This window comes from Eubalaena glacialis, chromosome 19 (assembly GCF_028564815.1).
Source record: "Eubalaena glacialis isolate mEubGla1 chromosome 19, mEubGla1.1.hap2.+ XY, whole genome shotgun sequence".
Classification (NCBI taxonomy): domain Eukaryota; kingdom Metazoa; phylum Chordata; class Mammalia; order Artiodactyla; family Balaenidae; genus Eubalaena; species Eubalaena glacialis.
This window is the reverse complement of record NC_083734.1, coordinates 24,132,878-24,158,104: the sequence shown is the minus strand read 5'-3', so window position 1 is coordinate 24,158,104 and position 25,227 is coordinate 24,132,878. Positions and strand designations below refer to the sequence as shown.

The window sequence follows — 25,227 nt, the reverse complement described above, 5'->3', positions numbered from 1 at the left end:
GTGGGAACTTAGCAGTGAAGGAAAAATAGAAGAAATGAGCTGAAAGTAAGGGTATTACAAGAAAACCACAGGAAGGACTGAAGCCATTGCGCCAAGGTGCCACTTATTAAAGAAACCCTGTACTTCCCTATACCTACAGAAAAAGACGCACTCCCACTAGGAAACCAGGTAAAAACCCAAATCCCTCCAACCACAACCCTTAACCTCTATAAAAATGATTATTAATACTGCCCCAGAAAAGTCATACTGAGTGTATCATGAAGGAAAAAAAAAGTAATAGCAACATTCACACAAACTACCAGAAGAAAAACCAGAATTTCATCTTAATGAAAATATTCCCCCCAAGTCTCACAAAATAGAAAACTATAACCCAAATATGCAAGCCTCACTTAGTGACTTTAATTTGTTCCTGAAAGCTCTGCCACTAAATGAAAAGGCATTAAGTGGAAAATCATTTCCATTACTTTTAATGGGAAAAACTGGAATGAGTTCTATCTCAATCCATATCTTTACAGAGAGAGAAAAATATTAATTGAATATGAAAGTGTGTTTACATGAGAAACATTAATTTGAAAATATAGATTTTCAAATCTATATTTAATTAAAATTTATATTTCAATTAAAAAATAATGAAAGTTTATCACACTAGTCAAAGTAGAAAGACTTTATTGTAAGTGGCTGTTGATAAAGAAGGGTGTCAGAGGGTCTTTTCTTTCTTTCTTTCTTTCTTTTTTAACATCTTTATTGGAGTATAATTGCTTTACAGTGGTGTGTTAGTTTCTGCGGTATAACAAAGTGAATCAGCTATACATGTACATATATCCCCATATCCCCTCCCTCTTGCATCTCCCTCCCACCCTCCCTATCCCACCCCTCTAGGTGGTCACAAAGCACCAAGCTGATCTCCCTGGGCGATGCAGCTGCTTCCCACTAGCTATCTATTTTACATTTGGTAGTATATATATGTCCATGCTACTCTCTCACTTCGTCCCAGCTCACCCTTCCCTATCCCTGTGTCCTCAAGTCCATTCTCTACGTCTGTGTCTTTATTCCTGTCCTGCCCCTAGGTTCTTCAGAACCTTTTTTTTTTGGATTCCATATATATGTGTTAGCATACGGTATTTGTTTTTCTCTTTCTGACTTACTTCACTCTGTATGACAGACTCTAGGTCCATCCACCTCACAACAAATCACTCAATTTCGTTTCTTTTTATGGCTCAGTAATATTCCATTGTATATATGTGCCACATCTTCTTTATCCATTCATCTGGACACTTAGGTTGCTTCCATGTCCTGGCTATTGTAAATAGTGCTGCAATGAACATTGTGGTACATGACCCTTTTTGAATTATGGCTTTCTCAGTGTATATGCCCAGTAGTGGGATTGCTGGGTCGTAAGGTAGTTCTATTTTTAGTTATTTAACGAACCTCCATACTGTTCTCCATAGTGAGAAGGTCTTTTCTTGAAAGGCGAATCTACTTTCAGGTCATCTACTTTCAGATGGATATTCAATATCAGAATGCGACATGTTGGACAGAAAGTATCTTTTCCTTGACACTACGACTCTAAAGTTTTTAACAGACAATCTGATCTAGCCATAAAAGAAGAATCTTTTAAAGGAGGCAAGAATATACAATGGAGAAAAGACAGCCTCTTCAATAAGTGGTGCTGGGAAAACTGGACAGCTACATGTAAAAGAATGAAATTAGAACACTCCCTAACACCATACACAAAAATAAACTCAAAATGGATTAAAGACCTAAATGCAATGCCAGACACTATAAAACTCTTAGAGGAAAACATAGGCAGAACACCCTATGACATAAATCACATCAAGATCCTTTTTGACCCACCTCCTAGAGAAATGGAAATAAAAACAAAAATAAACAAATGGGACCTAATGAAACCTAGAAGCTTTTGCACAGCAAAGGAAACCAAAAACAAGACGAAAAGACAACCCTCAGAATGAGAGAAAATATTTGCCAACGAAGCAAAGGATTAATCTCCAAAATTTACAAGTAGCTCATGCAGCTCAATATCAAACAGCCCAATCCAAAAATAGGCAGAAGACCTAAACAGACATTTCTCCAAAGAAGATATACAGATTGCCAACAAACACATAAAAGAATGCTCAATTAATGATCACTAATCATTAGAGAAATGCAAATCAAAACTACAATGCGATATCATCTCACACCAGTCAGAATGGCCATCATCAAAAAATCTAGAAACAATAAATGCTGGAAAGGGTGTGGTGAAAAGGGAACCCTCCTGCACTGCTGGTGGGAATGTAAACTGATACAACCACTATGGAAAACAGTATGGAGGTTCCTTAAAAAACTAAAACTAGAACTACCATATGACCCAGCAATCCCACTACTGGGCATATACCCTGAGAAAACCATAATTCAAAAAGAGACATGTACCACAACGTTCATTGCAGCACTATTTACAATAGCAGGACATGGAAGCAACCTAAGTGTCCATCGACAGACGAATGGATAAAGAAGATGTGGCACATATATACAATGGAATATTACTCAGCCATAAAAAGAAATGAAACTGAGTTATTTGTAGTGAGGTGGATGGACCTAGAGTCTGTCATGTCATACAGAGCGTATAAGTCAGAAAGAGAAAAACAAATACCGTATGCTAACACATATATATGGAATCTAAAAAAAAAAAAATGGTTCTGATGAACCTAGGGTCAGGACAGGAATAAAGACACAGACGTAGAGAATGGACTTGAGGACACAGGGATAGGGAAGGGTAAGCTGGGACGAAGTGAGAGAGTAGCATGGACATATATACACTATCAAATGTAAAACAGATAGCTAGTGGGATGCAGCTGCATAGCACAGGGAGATGAGCTCCGTGCTTCGCGACCACCTAGAGGGGTGGGATAGGGAGGATGGGAGGGAGGGAGACGCAAGAGGGAGGGGATATGGGGATATATGTATACGTATGGCCGATTCACTTTGTTTTACAACAGAAACTAACACACCACTGTAAAGCAATTATACTCCAATAAAGATGTTAAAAAAAAATGCTTTGTGGCTTCGTACACAAAATCTGTATATGCAAAAATAAATGGAGCACCTTGTCCACAAACAAAAGAAAAAAAAAAAAAAGAAGAAGGATCTTTGAAAAAAAGTCCAAGGTGGAAGACTGACAGCTGCCTCATAGTTTGATAATGTTAATCCACCAGTGGTTTCATTCTCCATTTAATGTATTACATACATTTATTTTTAAGTTTCTCAAAAACCATGACTCCTTCTCATAACACAATGCAATTTCCTAGAACATACAACCAGTTCAGTAGAGTGAGCTTACTCTAAAGAAAATATACTTTTTAAATTCTATGTCCATTTTCAGTCCTCTTTATAAGACCGACTTTTGCTTAATTATTAAAGCTTTTTTCCTTTGCTTCCCCTGTACCTGCACCATCTCCTCACCAATTTTTCAACCTTCTGGGGACTCATAAAGCTCTTGCTCTCAAAACACACATTAAAAGTTGTAGCAGAAGGCTTCCCTGGTGGCGCAGTGGTTAACAATCCGCCTGCCAATGCAGGGGACACGGGTTCAAAACCCGGTCCGGGAAGATCCCACATGCCACGGAGCAAGTAAGCCCATGCGCCACTACTACTGAGCCTGTGCTCTAGAGCCCGCGAGCCGCAACTACTGAGCCCGTGTGCCACAACTACTGAAGCCCACACGCCTAGAGCCCATGCTCCACAACAAGAGAAGCCACAGCAATGAGAAGCCCACGCACTGCAACAAAGAGTAGCCCCCGCTCGCCGCAACCAGAGAAAGCCCGCATGCAGCAACGAAGACCCAAGGCAGCCAAAACTTTTTTAAAAAGTTGTAGCAGAGAAAAACTGATTGGGACAAAATAAAAACTAAAATCAAGAATTCTCCAAAAGGGACTTCCCTGGCAGCCCAGTGGTTAAGACTCCACGCTTCCACTGCGGGGGGCATGGGTTCGATCCCAGGTTGGGGAACTAGGATCCTGAATGCCGCGCAGCGTGGTAAGGCCAAAAATAAATAAATAAAGTAAAAAAGAATGCTCTAAAACACATGGAAGTAGTGACCATAAACATCAGACTACAGTCATTAGGTGCTACTATATCATCCTTCGCACTAGGTATACAAAGGAAGAGATAATATGGTTCATGCATCTAATGCTGTAGCCAAACCACTAGAAATCATACTGGCTTAGGACAATAACCTATTTCTCATGAAAGAAGAGTTAATTGAATTGAGGGTTGAGAATAACAAAAAATGGGGGACCTACCAATAGAAACCATAATGAGAATCCATTACATATTTATTCGAATGGTTAAAATTTAAAAGGCTGATAAAGTCAAGGGCTGGTGAGGAAGTAGAGGAATTAGAAACCTCCTACATTGATGGTAGGACTGTAAAATGGGACAACCACTTTGAAAAACATACATCTAACATGTGATTCAGTCATTCTACTTGTAGATATTTGACCAAGAGAAAAGAAAGCATATGTCTATACAAAGACTTGAACATTAGGTTCAAAGCAGCATTACCTGTAAAAGCCAAAACCTAGAAACAACCAAAATACCCATCAACAGGTGAATAGATAACCAAATTATGGTACACTCATATAGTATGATACTACTCAGCAATAAAGGTGAATGAGCTAATGATAAATGCAACAACATGAATGAATCTCAAAATAAATACGCTTCGTAAGAGAAGCCAGACCAAAAAAAGTACATACTATATGATTCCACTTACATAAAACTCTAGAAAATGCAAATTAATCTACAGTGACCGAAACCAGATCAGTAGTTATTTGAAGAAAAAGAGTTGGGAGGGAAAAATTATAAGGGGATTTGAGGAATCTTTGGGGGTGATAGTTATATTCATTATCTTGTTTGTGGTGATGGCTTCATAGGTGTATACATATGCCAAACATATAAAATTGTACACTTTAAGGGGCTTCCCTGGTGGCACAGTGGTTAAGAATCCACCTGCCAATGCAGGGGACACAGGTTCGAGCCCTAGTCTGGGAAGATCCCACGTGCCGCGGAGCAACTGAGCCCGTGAGCCACAACTACTGAGCCTGTGCTCTAGAGCCCGCGAGCCACAACTACTGAGCCTGCATGCCACAACTACTGAAGCCTGCATGCCTAGAGCCCGTGCTCCGCAGCGAGAGAAGCCACCGCAATGAGAAGCCCACGCACAGCAACAAAGCGTAGCCCCTGCTCGCCGCAACTAAAGAAAGCCTGCACACAGCAACGAAGACCCAACGCAGCCAAAAATAAATAAATTTATTTTTTTAAAAAGAATATATTGCATGTCAATTACACCTCGTAAAGCTGTTAAAAGTGTATACACACACAAACACATCAGAGTTTGCTAAAATTTATGATTCTGAATGAGGAGTGACATCAGTAGTATTAATAAAGGAAGTGGTATTAATAAAATTGATAGCACTTAGTCATTCGTGTTACAATACAACCTACAAAGTATATTTTGAACACAGAGTTCACTAGCTCAGTTGAATACAGAAAACCAGGAGGGACCAGGTTTGTCATGGCTCAGTTTGACCATGTGCTTAGGCAACAAGAAATGTTATAGCTTATTTCCACCTGGTCTTTGTCCATTTTGTTCTTACCGCTCTAACTTAACAGTCTCAACTCTTTCTTATACCCCCATTCCATGAAGGCTCCTTGATCTTCTTTTTAAGGTAAAATTCCATATTTACTAGTAATTTTTAAATTAACATTCCTTTTTAAATTTTAATCAGGACTACTGCTCTGATTACAACATTGTATAAACTTTCTCCATATCTGTTTTCCCCATAACCTCAGTTTTAGGGTGAAATTTTGCAGAATATAAGCATGCTGCCCCTATAAATACACTCTGCTTTCAAGGCACCCGGTTCCCTGCCTTGGGAGGCTGGCACATATCAAACGGATTGCATCCATGGGCTCCCTGAACCTTCAGAACCTCCAGCTTCTGGCTGGGTTCAGCCTGAGAGAGCCATCTGGAGAAATGACAGTAAGGCGGGGACACCCCTGGCTGCTCCGCTGTCAGGTTATTGCAGATGGACCGAATCTCTCCACCAGAGGCCACAGCTCCTGTCAGGTAACCATCTTGATAGGGCTCTCATTAGAGGTTCTGCTAATGGCTCTCACCCCTTGCTTAGAAATGGTAAAGGGTCTCAGCTCCTATTCACTTTATTTAAACTCTCCTCATATTACCCAATTTGAGTATATCTTCTATTTCTAGCTAGGACCATAACAGTACAGGTTTTCAGGAATACAAATATCACGTAATAGCAAGAAACGCAGTTCTTCACAAAATTAAACCAGGATTCCTTTGGTTTAGTCACCTACATATAACCATTTTGGTGGGCCATTTGAAATTTGTACCAATTTCAGGCTCACAAGGAAATACACAACAATGTCTATAAAAACTATCTTACAACACACCACTAAGTGGTGTCCATAGTTTAGATACTATATTTTTAAATAAATACATAAAAAAACAACTTTTACCTGTTACAGTAACGTCATCTTATTTCCTTAAGGTTTTATTACACCCATAATCAGATAAACAGGGTGTGCTCTATCATGCTCTGAGGGCTCTGGTGGTTCTAAGACAATACTAAAGTCAAGAGGTCCATGAACAATCCATGATATTGGATACCCCAGTATCCTGACACATCTCATTAAAAACCTCTGTGCCAGGGTGACAGCTTTCAGCATAAATGGTATATCAAAGATGTAAAAGCCCAGTCTTTGAAAGCAGTAAAGAGAGTCACAAGGCCATGCAGAGAGCTAGAAGAAAACGCAGAACACCCACAGAAATGTAAAAGACCAGTGAGATGAACAAGTGAAAGACTGGGTACTTGAAGGAAGGCCAAGGAATTGCTCAAAAAGCTCATGTGTTAGAGCACCAAAGACTGGAAGAATGGCATAAATCTCTTTTTTGTATCTGCACAAGTAATGCCAGCCCAAACTGTGATTCCATCAGACCTCACAACACAACAGGATGAAAATCAGTTAAAACAAGGGCATCGTATGTAACGGCTCTGTGACATTTCATGACAAGAAGAAATGTCAGATACTTAGTATCCCAAGCAACCTCCCTTCTAGTTCTACTTAACATAACCCTTATTTATTTTAGACACAAGGTGAAATAAACTCTCTTCAGCAACACTTCAGGACAGTGAAACTGTGCTTAACCTCCACCTAAATAACTGCTGCTTTAGATCAGTGGCTACCAAACACCAGCCCTAAGAATGTCTGTATGTGTATAACTGAGTCACTGTGCTGTACAGCAGAGAATGGCACAACATTGTACATAACTATACTTCAAGAAAATAAATAAATAAATAAATACAAATAAATAAATAAATAAAACACCAGTCCCACAGAATTCTGTCAACCCAAAATGACCTTTTTTAGCAATTGGTAACAAACTGCGAAACTATTAATACTGTGAACTAACTGTATCATATTTAATGAATAGTCCTTAATTTTGAAATTAAGTCTTCATTCCTATGCAGCTATTAAAATTAATTAGCTTTTTTCAAGGTAAATTTAAGATGTCTTTGGTTGCCAAAATTTTAATCTCTCTGATTATTAAAATTCAATCTTGGAAATATGGCCATAGAGTGCTTATTTAATAAGAGATAAGGGATTCCTAACAAATTGAAATAAAGAAATTTTCTCACACTTCCATTTTATTTTATTTTAATATTTATTTATTTACTTAGCTGCGCCAGGTCGTAGTTGTGGCACACGGGATCTTCGCTGCCACGTGTGGGATCTTCGTTGCCATGTGTGGGATCTTCGTTGCGGCATGCAGGATCTTTTCCGTTGCAGTGTGCAGAATCTTTAGTTGAGGCATGCAAACTCTTAGTTGCGGCATGTGGGATCTAGTTCCCTGACCAGGGATTGAACCTGGGCCCCCTGCATTGGGAGCGCAGAGTCTTAGACACTGGACCACCAGGGAAGTCCCTCTCACTCTTTTAATTGAAGCATAGTTGACTTTCAATATTAGTTTCAGGTGTACAACACAGTGGTTCAATACTTTTATAGATTATACACCATACAAAGTTATTATAAAATCTGGACTATATTCTGTGTTGTATATTACATCCCTGGATCTTATTTATTTTACAACTGGTAGTTTGTACCTCTTAATCCCCTTCACCTATTTCACCACTTCTCCCGCCCTGCTCCCCTCTGGTAATCACTGGTTTGTTCTCTGTATCTGTAAGTCTGTTTCTGAGGGAAATTTTCGCACTCTTACAAGAATTTCCCACCACCAAATGGATATATGATGTGAGTCTCTGGATAAGACTTCCTTTATCTGTAGCATATATCTTACACGATTTCAAGGTTCTTTCCACTGCCAGTATTCTATGATTCTCTCTATTTAAAGATCACATCTTCACTCCAATAACATGTATAACGTGATGATATTATATTGGATTAAACATTCTTCGAGGTCTGCAGTCAGCTGTTGAATAACGTTACTCTTTTGCAAGTATTCATAATACCCAACAAAATCCTAACCACAAAAAACTGCATTACTGGAACAGTTTAGAATGTAACACACAATGAGCTTTCATTTCCTAAGAAAGTGTATATTCCTTAGTATACTGTCCATACTTCTCCTCCCTCCCTCAAACTATTACACAAGGCACTGACTTAATCCCTGGATCAGTAGCACAATAAACATTATCTCCCACCAAGCACTGAAATGGCTTATCTGGAATGATCATGGAACAGTGGATCTGTCTCTCTCTCTCCCCTTCTCCCTCTCCCTCTCTCTTTCTCTCTACATAGACACATACACACAAAGAAAGAAAGACAACACCACCAGAATATAAAAATAAATGGCATTTAAATGACTGTCATGAATGCAGTAAGAGCCAGTATTAAAAATTGTGGGCTAAGTGTAACGTGTGTATACCTAAAGGATAAAAAATGAGGAAGGACTCGGATTATTTCCATAGCAATTCCCCCCCTTTCTTTGAAAAGTTATTATAAATTTAAATATAAATTTAATATAAATATGAAAATTTATACATCAAAAGGAAATTATACTGAACTTGCTTAAGAAGAACTAAGTGGTATTCATCGTGAATATAAGCAACTGACAGTGTCCAAAGCACCTTGTGCTCAATAAAGCATTTGCCACGGAAATGAACGGCAACAGACATGTCTTGTACGTCTCCAAAGGGTGAAGGGGGTCGTAAAATTTTGTGCACCACAGGCTCTGAAGAACATATCAACACCCAGGTTCAGGACATGTGGTTCCTCAGATTAAGACATTTTCTCAACCATAAAAAAGTGTTACTAATATTCAAATAAAGGACTAGTATGACTGTATAGCAAGCTTACTAAAATTCATTTAGCAAAAAATAAATATTTTTGAGAGCCTGCTAGTTAGAAGGCACTGTGCTTAAAACCGAGGAGGACTTCCCTGGTAGCACAGTGGCTAAGAATTAGCCTGCCAATGCAGGGGACACAGGTTCGAGCCCAGGAAGATCCCACATGCCGCGGAGCAACCAAGCCCGTGTGCCATAACTACTGAGCCTGCGCTCTAGAGCCCACGAGCCACAACTACTGAGCCTGCACACCACAACTGAAGCCCACGCGACCTAGAGCCGTGAGCCACAACTACTCAAGCCCGCACACCATAGGGCCCACGTGCCGCAACTACTGAAGCTTGCGCTCCTAGAGCCTGTGTTCCGCAACAAGAGAGGCCACTGCAATGAGAAGTCTGCGCACCACAACAAAGAGTAGCCCCCGCTCACCACAGCTAGACAAAGCCCATGCAGCAACGAAGACCCAGTGCAGCCAAAAGAAAAAAGCAAACAAAACAAAAAAACAACAAAACAAAAAAAAACAAGAAGGATATCTTTGCATTTATTTATCAATAACCATTCTTAAAACAACCCAGCAAATGATACAGACATATAGCAGTCTCTTTCCAGAATGATTCTCCTACTATGAAATAAATTAATTTAAGGAGCAGAAATGGGACAGAGGAAATGAGTGCCTACAATAGACTTTTCTGAAATAGGTAAATGCTATTTTTTTAAAATAAATTTATTTATTTATTTTTGGCTGCGTTGGGTCTTCATTGCTGTGCACGGGCTTTCTTTAGTTGCGGCAAGCTGGGGCCACTCTTCGTTGCAGTGCATGGGCTTCAGTAGTTGTGGCACATGGGCCCAGCAGTTGTGGCTCGTGGGCTCCAGAGCACAGGCTCAGCAGTTGTGGCACACGGGCTTAGTTGCTCCACGGCATGTGGGATCTTCCCAGACCAGGGCTTGAACCCGTGTCGCCTGCCTTGGCAGGCGGATTCCCAACCACTACGCCACCAAGGAAGCCCAGCAAATGCTATTTTTTTTGGGGGGGCGGGGGGTGCTGCATTGGGTCTTCGTTGCTGCCCACGGGCTTTCTCTAGTTATGGCGAGCGGGGGCTACTCTTCGTTGCGGTGTGCGGGCTTCTCATTGCGGTGGCTTCTCTTGTTGTGGAGCACGGGCTCTAGGCACGCAGGCTCAGCAGTTGTGGTTCGCAGGCTCTAGACTGCAGGTTCAGTAGTTTCAGCACACGGGCCTAGTTGCTCCGCAGCATGTGGGATCTTCCCAGACCAGGGCTCAAACCCGTGTCCCCTGCATTGGCAGGCGGATTCTTAACCACTGCGCCACCAGGGAAGTTCCGCAAATGCTATTTTAATCAGAACTATATTCATCGCCCCTGTGGTGATTAATGTGTCAACTTGGCTAGGCCACAATAACCAGGTTTGGTCAAATATTATTCTAGGTGTTTCTCTGAAGGTATTTTTTATATAAGACTACCGTTTCAATCAGCAGTTTGAGTAAAGCAGATTATGCTTCATAATGTGAGTGGGACTCATCCAATCAGTTCGAAGTTCTAATAAAATTTTAAAACACTGACTTCCTTGGAGGAAGAGGGAATTCTGTCTTTGGATTGAAATTGTAACTCTTCCCTCAGTCTCCAGATTTTGGATCTGCAGCCCTCACAATCATGTGAGACAATTTCTTAAAATCAATCCCCGACTCCCTCCCTCCCCACACACATACATCCCACATCCCACTGGTTCTGAGTCTCCGGAGAACCCTGACTAATACAACCTGCATACCATCATGGTCATCCCTCAATAAATGATCTCATCACCTACTATATATAATCACCTTACCCTTCCTTTTGTGTCTTATTTTTTGATAAAGTGATACCTCAATAAATGAATCCTGTAAAAATAAAAACAATCTCCTTAATCATACAGTTAAGCAGGGTTGCTAAGGAATGGGAAATCTTTCAAAACCTGCAAACCAAACTCAGTAGGTAGCTGAGCACCTTCCGTAAACACATCATTTTGTGGGGCTTCAACAGGAGTGGGTGCACCTGAATTATGGGACCTAAACACCAGGAAGAGTGAAATCAACAAGGTTTTCTTTCACCACAGGTGTTTCCCCTCCTCTGCGTGGTTCCCATTCCCTTTAAGCTCACTTGTCAACACACCAGTTCCCTGATACTTGTGCTGACTTGAATATGGTGTTGTGTTCTTCCAGAGAGTTTATTTCACCTTTTTTCTCTTCAACTCCAGAATTTCCATTTGGTTTTTCTACAATTTCTAATTTCTTATTGAGATTCTCTATTTGTTCAGTCACTGTTATCATACTTTCCTATCATTCCAGAAACGGTTCATTTAGTTCTTAGAACATATGTAGAATAACGGCTTTAAAAGCCCTGTCTACAAATTTTAACATTGGAAACAATCAGGAACACTTTCTATCGCCTACTTTTCTCAATATATCACACTTTCCTATTTCTTGGTATGTATCATAATTTTATGTTGAAAACTAGACATGTTATATAAAATAGTATAAGAATTCTGGAAATCTCTCTTCCTCCACAATGTGCAGCTACTAATGCCTCTGCTAAGTTTTACTTTTCTTTAATTCTTGTTTTCATTTTAAAGCCTACTTGCCTGGGGGTTGCCCCTGTGTCTAAGTAGCTTAGTGACTTAGCCAAAGATTCGACAGAGAATTTGCTCAAATACCCTAAGTCAATAAAGGTTGTCATCCTTTCCAAAAGGATCTATGTGTGGGTAGAGGAACATGTTCAACAGGCAGACATTTTCAAGTCTTCCAGATTTTAGCTTTCCCTGGATGCTTTCATGGCTCCTCTGCACCTACATGAAGCCTCAGCTAACCATGACTTTAGGCTAAAAGAGCCATGGGCCTGCACAACTCTCATGACCCCATGACCATAACTTCCAGGGACAATGCTGCTGGGCATGGTCATGACATTGCACACCCTGGAAAATCAACCAAGTTGGAAGGGGAAAGGGTGGAGTGTGATGGGAGCAGCTTCCGGGATAAAATGCGACAGATTCCCACTGTTATGGCTTAATATTTACCAGTTTCTCAAACATAAACACTTTCCACATTGTTGGAAGCCTTTGGTTGAGTTCTAGAGCACTGAAATGGTTGTTATTACCTGTTTTGCAGATGGACTTCATTCTAAGTCACAAACCTCCATCTTTCCTAAGTATATTTATACCAGTTTCTGTCCCCCTTCTATAACTTTATAACCTACTTTGGAAGTCCTTAGTCTTCTACATGTACTGCCAAACTTTCTTATTCCTTTAGATCCAGCATATGCTGTGCCTTCCTCATGAGGCCATCTCCCATTAATCCATGCACACTGATCTCTACCTTCTTTGAATTCCTATTACACATCATTATATCACAATCATTTTCTGTGTGCTATGTTTTTGTTTTCAGCAACATCCTTAAGTCTTTGGGACGAGGAATTAGGTTTTCATGCTTTGTATCCTCATCCCATACCTGGCAGAGTGATGAGTACAAAGTAAATTTTTGCCCACTTCAACCCAAAAATTTACACTGGAAGAAAACTGCCTTGTAATGCATGTAGTCAAACCATTTCCCCAGAAAGCAACGATTAAGATTCCAAGACCTAATCATGTAACACCACTAGCACATTCTTCCCTTCTGCACTGCATCCATGACCTAGAGTGTACACTATCAGCTGAAAGCACAAGGCAGGGACTACTGGTTGCTAAGCCTAATATTCATTTTGATCCTCTACCTTACTAACAAACCCATAATCATATCCCTGCTTACCTTGTAGCTAGGAGTTCAAGTGGAGGAGAGGCACTAACTGAAAAGACAGTAGCCATCTTGAGATCATTAGGGGAAGGGGTCATATTCTAAAAGATGTCAAAACTAGAAATGGAAAGAACCTAGGTCATTAATGACACATCACAGAAACACTTCACTAGCCCTGGACTGCCTACCCAGTAACTTTCAATTACATGGTTTGTATAGGCCATTGCAATTTTACCAGCGGTTGAATTGGAATTACATAGTGAAAAGGTCACAACAAACCTGATAACTAAATCACTATAAGCCATTAAGAAGCATATATTCTCATTTACTATACAGAGAAAGTAGGGGAAAATCTGACTTCCTGAGTAATAACCATTAATCATCTTTGTCCATAGTCCTCTCATGGTCACAAATGTAACCAGCATGGAATTAAGAGAATGCTTGCTTGGGTTTGAATCCACAGCTCCACTGTGTGAATTCAGCGCCTGAGTTTTTCTAAACTGCAAAATGGGACTAAGAACAGTATCTATTTCATAGTATTGCTGAAAGAAATGAAAGAGAAAATTCATGGAATGCCTTTAGAACCATGTCAGGCACATGCTACAACAACAGTAAATGTTAATGATGGTGGTGGTGGTGATGATGATGATGATGATGACGATGACGATGATGACGATGACGATGATGACGACGACCACGACAACCTAACAGTAAGTTCTAATCCACTGTAGAAGGCCATTATAAATACTAAATAAACACATAAACTGAAACACATTTTTCTTAATGATGCTAGTCTTTTATTTCAAGACTGAATTCTGATGTACTGCTGGCTTGCTTTCATGTTTTGCTATCACCCTACATTTGAGAAAACAGTGAGCAGAAAAATCACAAGGACTGAGTGACAAAAACCCTAAATATGTTTTTATTTCCTTTCCCATCTGTCTTGTAAGAGCATACTCTTATGGTAAACAAAGATTTGAAGACATCAAAGTTCCCCCTCTGAAATAATACAAAATTTTAATAGTGGTTCAAAGAAATTTTTTTTAATTCCTTACCCAGAAGATCCAGTGCTCTTACAAACACCAAGGAGGGGCCTTTTTTCAGCAAAGTTGTCACACTTTGGAGCACCTGATAAGGAACATGAAATAAAATGTAAAATAAAACTTTGAGAAGTATTCTTGTACATTTCCCATTATTTTCATTCTCTCAAAACATTTACAGCTAAACAGATAGCAAAACATTCATTTAAATTGATAAATTTATACAGTTGAACAGAAACTAGAAGAGCTATAAATAAACTTATAACTATTTTTAAAATTGAACCAACATTTAAAGACCTGTTTTTAAAATTAGCAACATCAATCTTATACACATTCACCATGAAATCAGAAAACCACCCCCAATTCCACCAACTAATTACCTAAGAGTTGTATAACCTTGATTTCAAAACTAAATAAAGGAAGGTCACAACAGAAACTTTAAAAACTTCAAAATTTCAGGCCATTCTCAATACACAACAATGCAAAATCCTGAAAAAAGACTAGCAAAATGAATAGCAATGTATTAGGAAAAAATAAAATCAGTCAGTCCGTGAAGAAAGACTGAAAGACACTGTCAACCAGAGAGCTCCAAGAAACAGCACAACTACAGCATCCTCAATAAAGTTAGAGGTTGGCAAACACATACACATTGCTTGCAATCAGCTTTTTAGTTTGCTGCTTACAAACAGGTACAAGCACCTGGAAAAGTGGTTAACTCTATACAGGAAGAAAGTATCAAAAATTTTGAAACTATCATAATAATTTTAAAAATATGAGAAGATATTTCAGGCATGAAACAATATAAGAATGCAATGAAAAACTGATGCTTAGAAAATAAAAGAGCTCTGAGAAGTTAAAAACAAGGTAGATATTATTTAAAAACTCAACACAAGCATCAGAGAAAATTTCCTAGAGAACACAGCAAAAACACCAAAAACAAAAAAAAGAAAAACAGCATTAATTTATACACACACACAAACACATACACAAGAGAAATGTTAAAGGACAGTCTCAAAGTTCCAGTACGTAGGTAGGAATTCCAAAAAGAGAGAAAAGAGAAAAACAGAGGAGGAAAGAATCCATGAAATGTTTCAAAATTTTTCACAGAACAAACAAGGACAAACAAGAATTTTGCAAGAACGAGGCAAGGACTCCACTCTCACCACTGCTATTCAGCATAGTACTGGAAGTTCTAGACAAGGCAATGAAGCAGAAAAGAAAGGGGGAAAAAGTCATACAGATAAGAAAGGAAGAAATAAAACTCCCTATTTGCAGATAACATGATTGATACATTGAAAATCCCAAGGAATCAACAACAACAAAAACTTCTAGAGCTAGTGAGTTAGCTCAGCAAGGTCACCAGAGTCAAGATCAACATACAAAATATCAACCGTATTTCTATATACTAGCAACAAGCATACAGAATTACAGAATTACAGATTAAAAATATAATACCATTTATAACCGCTCAAAAGAACATTAAATACTCAGGTATAAATCTAAAAAATATATACAGGACTTAGATACTGAAAACTACAAAATGCTGATGCAGGAAATGAAAGACAATCTAAGTAAACGGATATATAAAGTTGACAGAAGATGCACAGATTAATGGAACAGAAGACAATCCAGAAATAGACCCAAACAAATATGGTCAACTGATTTTTGAAAGAGGTGTAAAGGCAATTAAGCAGAGTAAGACCATTTGACCATTTCAACAAATGGTCCTGGAGCAACTGCATACCCATAGGAAAAGAATAAAACTGGAAATAAAACACCTTACCTAAAATTAACTCAACATGGATCAGAGATTAAAATGTAAAACTATATAACTTTTAGAAGAAAACAAAAGAAAATCGCAGGACCTAGGGTTTGGTGAAGAGGTCTCAGACATGACACTAGAAAATATGATCCATGAGACCGAAAAAAGCAATAACTTGGCTATAATTAAAATTAAAAACAAGCTACACATTGGAAAAAATACTTGTAAAACACATATTTGACAAAGGACCCATCTAGAATATATGAAATAATCTCAACATACTCAAAACTAAAAAACAAAAATCCAACTTTAAATGGGCAAAAGACATGAGATATTTCACTGAAAATAAGATATGGAAAGCAGATATGCAAATGAAAAGATTTTCAACAACATTCGTTACCAGGGAAATGTAAAAAGCAAATGCTGACAAAAATGCAGAGAACTTTTAGATCTTTCACACATTCCTGGTGGAAATATAAAATAGTACAGCCCCTTTAGAGAAAAGTGTGGCAGTTTCTTTAAAAGAGCAGAAACAAAAAACCTAAACATACACTTACCATATATCCCAGCAATCATACTACTGGGCATTTATCCCAGAAAAATAAAAACTACACCCACACAAACTTGTACACAAATTTCATAGTAGATTTATTTTAAACAGCAAAATAAGTGAAATCATCCCTGATGTCCTTCAGCAGATGAATTTTACCTCCACACCATGAAATATTAATCAGTAGTAAGAAGGAACTAACTATTGATACACTAAACAACTTGGATACACCTCAACAAACTTGTGCTAAGTGAAAAAGCAATACTGTGTAAGTCCATTTACATAATACTCTTGAAATGACAAAATTAGTACAGAGATGGAAAACAGACTGATAAATTCCCAAAGGTTAGGCATGGTGGACGGAGATGGTGTGAGGGAGATTACCGTAGTGATGAAATAGATCTGTATCTTGATTATGATAGTGGTTACATGAATCTACACATGTGATAAAATGACATGGAACTATGTGCATACATTCCACCAATGTCAGTTTCCTGGTTTTTATATTGTATATAAGATGTAACCAGCTGGGCAGAGGGTGCACAAGACCTGTCTGTAGTATTTTTGCAACTTTCTGGTAAATATGTAATATTTCAGAAGGCAGGTTTTTTTTTTTAATGGAAGATAGAATAAAGAGGATAAATATTTTCTTTTAATATTATGTAATTTCGTTTATGCTCTTTAAAAAGGTACATATGTTGGGGCTTCCTTGGTGGCGCAGTGGTTGAGAATCTGCCTGCCAATACAGGGGACATGGGTTCGAGCCCTGGTCTGGGAAGATCCCACATGCCGCGGAGCAACTGGGCCCATGAGCCACAACTACTGAGCCTGCGCGTCTGGAGCCTGTGCTCCGCAACAAGAGAGGCCGTGACAGTGAGAGTCCCGCGCACCGCGATGAAGAGTGGCCCCCGCTTGCTGCAACTAGAGAAAGCCCTCGCACAGAAATGAAGACCCAACACAGCCAAAAATAAATAAATTAATTAATTAATTAAAAAGGTACATATGTCAAGAGTGAGACGAAAAGCCACAGACTTGGAGAAATACTTGCAAAAGACACATCTAATAAAGGAGTGTTATCCCAAATATAACAAAGTACTTTTAAAATTAAACAGTAAGAATACGAACAACCCAATTTAAAACTGAGAAAAAGATCTGAACAGACACTTAACCAAAGTAAATATACAGATGGCCAATAAGCATATGAAAAGATGCTCCACGGGCTTCCCTGGTGGCGCAGTGGTTGAGAATCTGCCTGCCAATGCAGGGGACACGGGTTCGAGCACTGGTCTGGGAAGATCCCACATGCCGCGGAGTGACTAGGCCCATGAGCCACAATTGCTGAGCCTGCGCGTCTGGAGCCTGTGCTCCGCAACAAGAGAGGCCGCGATAGTGAGAGGCCCGCGCACCGCGATGAAGAGTGGCCCCCGCTCACCGCAACTAGAGAAAGCCCTCGCACAGAAACGAAGACCCAACACAGCCATAAATAAAATAAAAATAAAATAAGTAATTTAAAAAAAAAAAAAGATGATCCACATTACAGGTCATCAGGGAAATTCAAATCAAAACAACAATAAGATACCACTCCACACATACTAGACCAGCCAAAATGTAAAACAACGACGATACCAGATGCTGACAAGGATTCAGACCAACAAGAACTCTCAACCATCACTAGAGGGAATGCAAAACGGTACAGCCACATTGTAAGACAGTGTGGCAGTTTCTTACTAAACTAAACATACTCTTACTACAAGATCCAGCAATCATGCTCCTTGGTATTTACCCAAAGGAGTTGAAAACTTTGTTTACACAAAAACCTGCACATGGACATTTATATCAGCTTTGTTCCCAGTTGCCAAAACTTGGAAGCAATCAAGATGCCCTTCAGTAGATGAGTGGATAAATAAACTGTGGTACCTCCAGACAACGGAATATGACTCAGGACTAAAATGAAATGAGCTATCAAGCCATGAAAAAACATGGGGGAAACAAATACATACTGAATGGCTCTGGAAAAGGCAAAAGACAGTTTTTAATACTGAGACAGTAAAAAGATGAGGGGTCTTCAGGGGTTAAGAAGGAGGGAGGCATGAGTAAGTAGAGCACAGAGGATGCTTAGGGCAGGAAAACTATTCTGTTCGGACACTACAATGGTAGATACATGTCCTTATGCATTTGTCAAAACCAGCTGAATGTACAACACCAATAGGGAAGCCTAATGAGAATTGTGGACTTTGGGTGATAATGATGTCAGTGTGGGTACCTCTGTGGTGCAGGGTATGAATAGTGGGGGAAGTTGTGAGATGTGAGGGGTCAGGAGATACACAGCAACTCTCTGTACTTTCTGCTCAGTTTTGGTAACTAAAAAATGCTCTTAAAATATTAATTTTAAAAAGATGTAGCAAGCTCTTGAACACCCATGTTCACTAAAGAATCATTCACAATAGCAAAAGGTGGCAGCAATACAAATGTCCATCAAATGATGACTGGATAAAAAAAATGTATATATTAAAAAGGAAATCCTGTCACATGCTACACACAGATGAATCTTGAGGACATTATGCTAAACGAAATACACTATTCACAAAAAGACAAATACTCTATTATTCCACTTGTATGGGGAATCGAAAGTAGTCAAATTCCTAGAAACAGAAAGAAAAAGGTGATTACCAGGGACTAGTGACGGAGAGAGAAATGGAGAGCTGGTGTTCAATGGGTACAGAGTTCTTTGAATGCACTTAACACTGCCAAGCGGTACAATTAAAAGTTTGTCGGGAATTCCCTGGCAGTCCAATGGTTAGGGCTCTGTGCTTCCACTTCATGGGACCACGGGACACAGGTTCAATCCCTGGTCAGGGAACTAAGATCCCGCATGCTGCACGGCACGGCTGGGCAGGAAAAAAAAAGTTTGTAAAGATTTAAAGATGGTAATTTTTTTTTTTCTTTATGTTTGGCTGCCTTGGGTCTTTGCTGCTGCATGCGGGCTTTCTTTAGTTGCAGTGAGCGGGGGCTACTCTTCGTTGTGGTGCGCGGGCTTCTTACTGTGGTGGCTTCTCTTGTTGCAGAGCACAGGCTCCAAGCGCACAGGCTTCAAGCGCACAGGCTTCAGTAATTGTGGCTCGCGGGCTCTAGAGCGCAGGCTCAGTAGTTGTGGCACACGGGCTTAGCTGCTCCACGACACGTGGAATCTTCCCGGACCAGGGCTCGAACCCGTGTCCCCTGCATTGGCAAGCGGACTCTTAACCACTGCGTCACCAGGGAAGCCCTAAAGACGTTAAATTTTATGTTATGTGATTTTTACCACAATTTTGAAAAAGGTACAAGTTGTGTGCTTGAACAAGTGTGTGCCCACGTGAGTGTGTGTAGTTAGATGTATAGACAGATATTTAGTTATCTTAAGTGCTAAAGACATAAACACATAAACACCAATTTCAGGATAGGAATAGTCCTCTTAGGGGTTTAGGATGAAGACAATATTTGGGAGAGGTAGCCAGGGGACTTCAGCTCTCTTTTAATAATGTTTCATTTCTTTGCTAGATGGTAAAGAGCAACTGTAATGTTAATGTTAATAATCCTCGTTAATGGATCCCTCCAAAAATAATGAGGTTTAATCCAGAGAAGGACAGGTTAATGGTTACACATTTAGATTGTGATCTGACATAAAATACTTTTAAATTGTGATAATAATTATACTAAATAGGTTAAGACAAGTTCTATGATCCACTAACAGACTGTATTATCACACCTTAAAAAGATCAAAACTATAAAAAAAAGGATCCAAAACTAAACACAGTGTTGATGAATAAAGTTCTCCATAACTAATTTAAATTTTGAGAAGCTTATAAAGATCAGTGTCTACATCTTCACCAAACATTAATTTACTACGGATTGTGTGCTCTTACCCCTGCTAAACAAATAAATCAGATTTCACAATTAACAATATGACTTTCGAGGGAAGCACAAGTTAAAAATTAACTGGTCCAAAGCCCATAACATTTATGTTCCAAATTAATTATAATTGAACTTCAGCTATACAAGGCCAATTCTTCACTCCTCCATATTTCATCTTCACCTTTAACAATACCTATTTTCCCTCTGCATCCTGGTGTTTTGACAAGGTCTTTATGGTTTGTACCTGTATTATACATAACAATTTGATATTCTGATGAATGATACATCATGTCTTTAAAATGCAAATAATACTGGCAAGAATGGTTTGATTGTTTTTGTGTTTCTCAAACCTGAATTGAAGAATTCCATTGGTTTCTGCTGACCTACTGGGTTACAACAGTCCTACCGAATCTGTTCTCTAGGTCAGTCACCTGACGCTTACTAAAGATAAGCGTCATGGATATTCAGAAAAGGTAACCAAGCAAAAAATTTAAACTACAAAATAATGCCCTCACTTAAGAACAACATAAAGCCAAAAGCCCCCACTGTACTACCAAAACCTTGTAAATAGAAAAGATGAATCTACAGTAAGCAAACAAACCATAACAAATCCTTCAAATATCTTTGAGGCACACTCTACATTAAATTTTTTCAAAGTTGGAAAACCATGTAACAAAACCTTAACTCTGCCTTAAATAATTTCTTTGTGGATGGTTTGAATAAATACAATTTTTTAAAGTGTTGGTATAAAAATTCTATAATCTCATGAACACCGTAGCTATTAACCTGATTTTTCTTGCAATATAAATAGCATGTACTCTCCAAGATGTCTAACGGAGTCATCACCCTCCCATAATGTAATCCTCCAAATTGTAGAGGATTAAGTTTTTATACATAAAATTGTGTTTATTTGCATGTACAATAGAGAGAATGACGTTACACACACCTGTTCTACAGCATTTAACAGAATGTAGCATGATGATTGAAATGAAAAGCCGTTAGCTAAATCCATCAAATATAAAAACTATGGCAATCCTGTTGCAAAGTCCTTTTGTTAAACTCCTTTTATTCTAAATCCTTTTAATTCTGTCCTGTAACACTAAAACATTTATAAAAAGCTTAAAATCCTAATAAATCGCACAATTAAAGTAATGAAAATGGGCTTGCCCACCAAGTCACCAACTCCTCTCCCCCTCAACAAAATTCAAGACAGTTTGCATGTCAGAAAATGTTGAATAACACCCCCCATCATACACACTATTGTAAACTCATTAACTGAAGAGTTTAAGTTCATGGATCAGCCTTAAGGATTTCAAGATATCAAATAGAAACCACTTCTGTATGGATCCAAAATCATATCCAGAGGCAAATAAACATCCAACTGATAGTAAGATATTCCAGCTCTACTCTTTTGATGTTGAGGATGACTGGAAAACAGAGATTTTACACAAAAGTGTATTAAGTAGGCACTAATTTTAACTGAGAGTGCCTTCTGCAGAAAGATTCCATTAAACAATTTAATTCATTTTATCAGTTAAACTGTTTCCAAGTCTTCCATTCCATTTGTTATTTTATTGAAATAATTCTTTTAGAAAATATTTAATTCAATGAGGTTGTCCAAACCCATTTTCATAGATTCTCTCAATGTGAGCTTCAAGTTGTAGTTATATCTGCAGATCTAAATTTTATCTAGAAAGTATGATTTCATCGTCAGTTTGTAGTCAATACTATTGTGTGTAATTTTAGATTCTGTGTGGCTATTTTCCCACTAAAAAGTTCTATTTTATTACGCAATGTTCTATTTTGTGCTACAAAACAATCACCATTATGAACTGAATACTCTTCATGTTTATTTCTCACCTAAACAGAGAAAAATGTGAGGAATTTTTTTAGGACAAAGAAGACAGAGATAAAGTGGAAGATGAGATGAAGAGAGAGAAATGGGAAAACAGACACATAGGCTGCAGGTACCATCAACCAACCACAAGAAAAACAGGACAGAAATCTTATTGCCTTGAAGTTTTATCAAAACATGATCACCAGGTGGCGCAATGGTTAAGAATCCGCCTGCCAATGCAAGGAACACGGGTTCGAGCCCTGCTCCGGGAAAATCCCACATGCCACGGAGCAACTAAGACCATGCGCCACAACTACTGAGTCTGCACTCTAGAGCCCGCGTGCCACAACTACTGAAGCCCGCACGCCTAGAGCCCATGCTCCGCAACAAGAGAAGCCACTGCAATGAGAAGCCCGAGCACCGCAACGAGGAGTAGCCCCAGCTCGCCGCAACCAGAGAAAAGCCTGCGTGTAGCAACAAAGACCCAACACAGCCAAAAAAAAAAAAAAAAAACCATGAACATCAAGTAAATCTTTGCATCTGCCTCAAGTATCCAAAACATGCGTATACATTTTAGACTCCACGGTGACTTCAGAAAGTTTAAAATGTTAAACACAACATTTTTAAGTTATTGCTGGCTTTATTATCTTCCTCCATAAGTTAAAATGTTCAGCATGTGAGGTATCCCTTAATATTTAGTGGCATCGCATTATTTCTCTTCAAGGATCAGGCCCCTTGTGCTCTTTCACAGATTTGACTCACCAGACCTTAACAAACACAAAGTACAAATCACACATTTGACAAAGGAGTAAAATGAGATTTTGAGAGGCTAAATAATTCTCCCAAGTTATTGTGGTACTAAACCACATGCGAACCAGAAAGACAGCCCAGGATTTGTTCCTCTGTTACCCTGGCTCACTGAAAAATCTACTGTCAGAAAGTTATGACCAAGAAGAACTCTGCTGGAAAATAAATAAATGTACTGATAAAGGCTAATGTATCTAATCCCTTAGTGCTTTAATTCTCTCATCTGTAAAGTGGAGATAAGTACCAATACCTCACATAGGATTGTTGTGAGGTTTAAAAAAGATAAGATATGGAATGGACTAAACAAGGTGCTGCAACATGTAAGAACTCAATAAACTTTATGCAGTTATTATTGTTTCTGGCAACCGTCGTATTGTGAATCCATTCATTTACTTTCCTCGTAAGAAAAAAAACACTGTTCATGTCCTTAACTCCTTTCTTGCTCTTCTACCATGGTATCAGTATCTCTCTGACCTAGCCCTCTACCCTGCTCACCCACATTGGAATATGCCAAGCACACTCCTGCCTCAGGAACACTCCATTTTCTGCTATCTCCTTGGAATTATCAAGTTATACCCCAGTCATCTCCATAGTTCTCTTACATACTTTTTTTAGGTCATTGCTAAAATATTTTCCAATCAGAAAGATCACCCTCTATCATGCTTCCGCTCCTTTGTTTTTCTTTAAAGCACTTAACAGAGCCTCATATTGTACACATTCGATTGATTATCTGTCTCAGCTCACCCAAATGGTAACTCAAACTCCATGACACATAAAGACTTGTATGACAAAGTTCACAACAGCTTTATTCATAATAGCTCAAAAATTCAACCCAACAGGAAAATGAATAATTAAATATATTCATAAAATGGAACACTACTCAGCAATAAAAAGGAAAGATATACTGATACACGTAACATCGTCAAGAAAAGGGAAGACTACTCCTCTGAAGTGAAAGAAGTTGGAACAGTATATGCTTCCAAGGGGGTAAGGATGACTGGGAAAGGGCATGTGAGAACGTTCTGGGGTAACAGAAATAATCTTTAAAGAGGTATGGTTTACATAAGTGTATGTGTTTGTCAAAACCCAAAACTGTAACAGATAAATCTCTATATTTCTCCACTGTATATTACAACTGCATTAAAAAATTGAAGCAAATAAGAAAGTTGTTCAGTGGCAAAGGAAATAAACTGTGTGCATGACATTAATAGTGGTTGATTAGAGTGATAAGAATAGAGGTGGGCTAAAATGTAACCAAAATATTAGTAATTAGTTTAGGGCAAAGGTATACAGGAGTTTATTGTCCTACTCATTTCATCATTCTGGGGGTTTTATGTTTTTGTCAAAAACAAGTTGGAATATGCATTCTAATATGCATTAGAATAAAAAGGATAATGGGATAAACATGAAGGTGTAAAATACGATATCAAAAACACAAAATGTGGGGGAGAGGAGTTAAAATGTAGATCTTTTAGAATGTGTTAGAACTTAAACGATTACCAGTTTAAAACAGGAGATACAATTAAAGATCAACATATATGAACCCAATGGTAATAACAAATCAAAAACGTACAATAAATACACAAAAAACTAGAGAGAAAGGAACACAAGCATACTACTAAAAAAATAAAAATCATCAAACCATAAGGGAAGAAACTAAAAGAAGAGGAAAAGTACAGAGAAGAACTACAGAAACAACCAGAATACAGGGAACAAAATGGTAATAAGTACATACAAATCAAAAATCACCGGGGCTTCCCTGGTGGCACAATGGTTACGAATCCGCCTGCCAATGCAGGGGATACGGGTTCGAGCCCTGATCCAGGAAGATCCAACATGCTGTGGAGCAACTAAGCCTGTGCGCCACAACTACTGAGCCTGTGCTCTAGAGCCTGCGAGCCATAACTACTGAGCCCGTGAGCCACAACTACTGAGCCCACGTGCCACAACTACTGAAGCCCACGCACCTAGAGCCCATGCTCTGCAACAAGAGAAGCCACCGCAATGAGAAGCCTGCGCACCGCAATGAAGAGTAGCCCCCACTCACTGCAGCTAGAGAAAGCCCGTGCGTAGCAATGAAGACCCAATGCAGCCAAAAATAAAATAAATAAAATTTTTTAAACATCACTTTAAATGTAAATGGAATAAATGCTTCAATCAAAAGACACAGGGAGGATGACTG

General features: G+C 38.8%; 1 protein-coding gene across 4 annotated transcripts in view; it reads right to left on the bottom strand.

Moving 5' to 3' along the window:
• Positions 1-25,227, bottom strand: part of BCAS3 (BCAS3 microtubule associated cell migration factor) — a 595,828-nt gene that overhangs the window by 483,017 nt on the left and 87,584 nt on the right. For all 4 annotated transcript variants that reach the window (XM_061176783.1, XM_061176782.1, XM_061176784.1 and 1 more), the window contains exon 7: positions 14,214-14,286. In XM_061176783.1, coding sequence (XP_061032766.1) covers positions 14,214-14,286 — 73 coding nt within the window. The remainder of the gene's footprint in view (positions 1-14,213; positions 14,287-25,227) is intronic.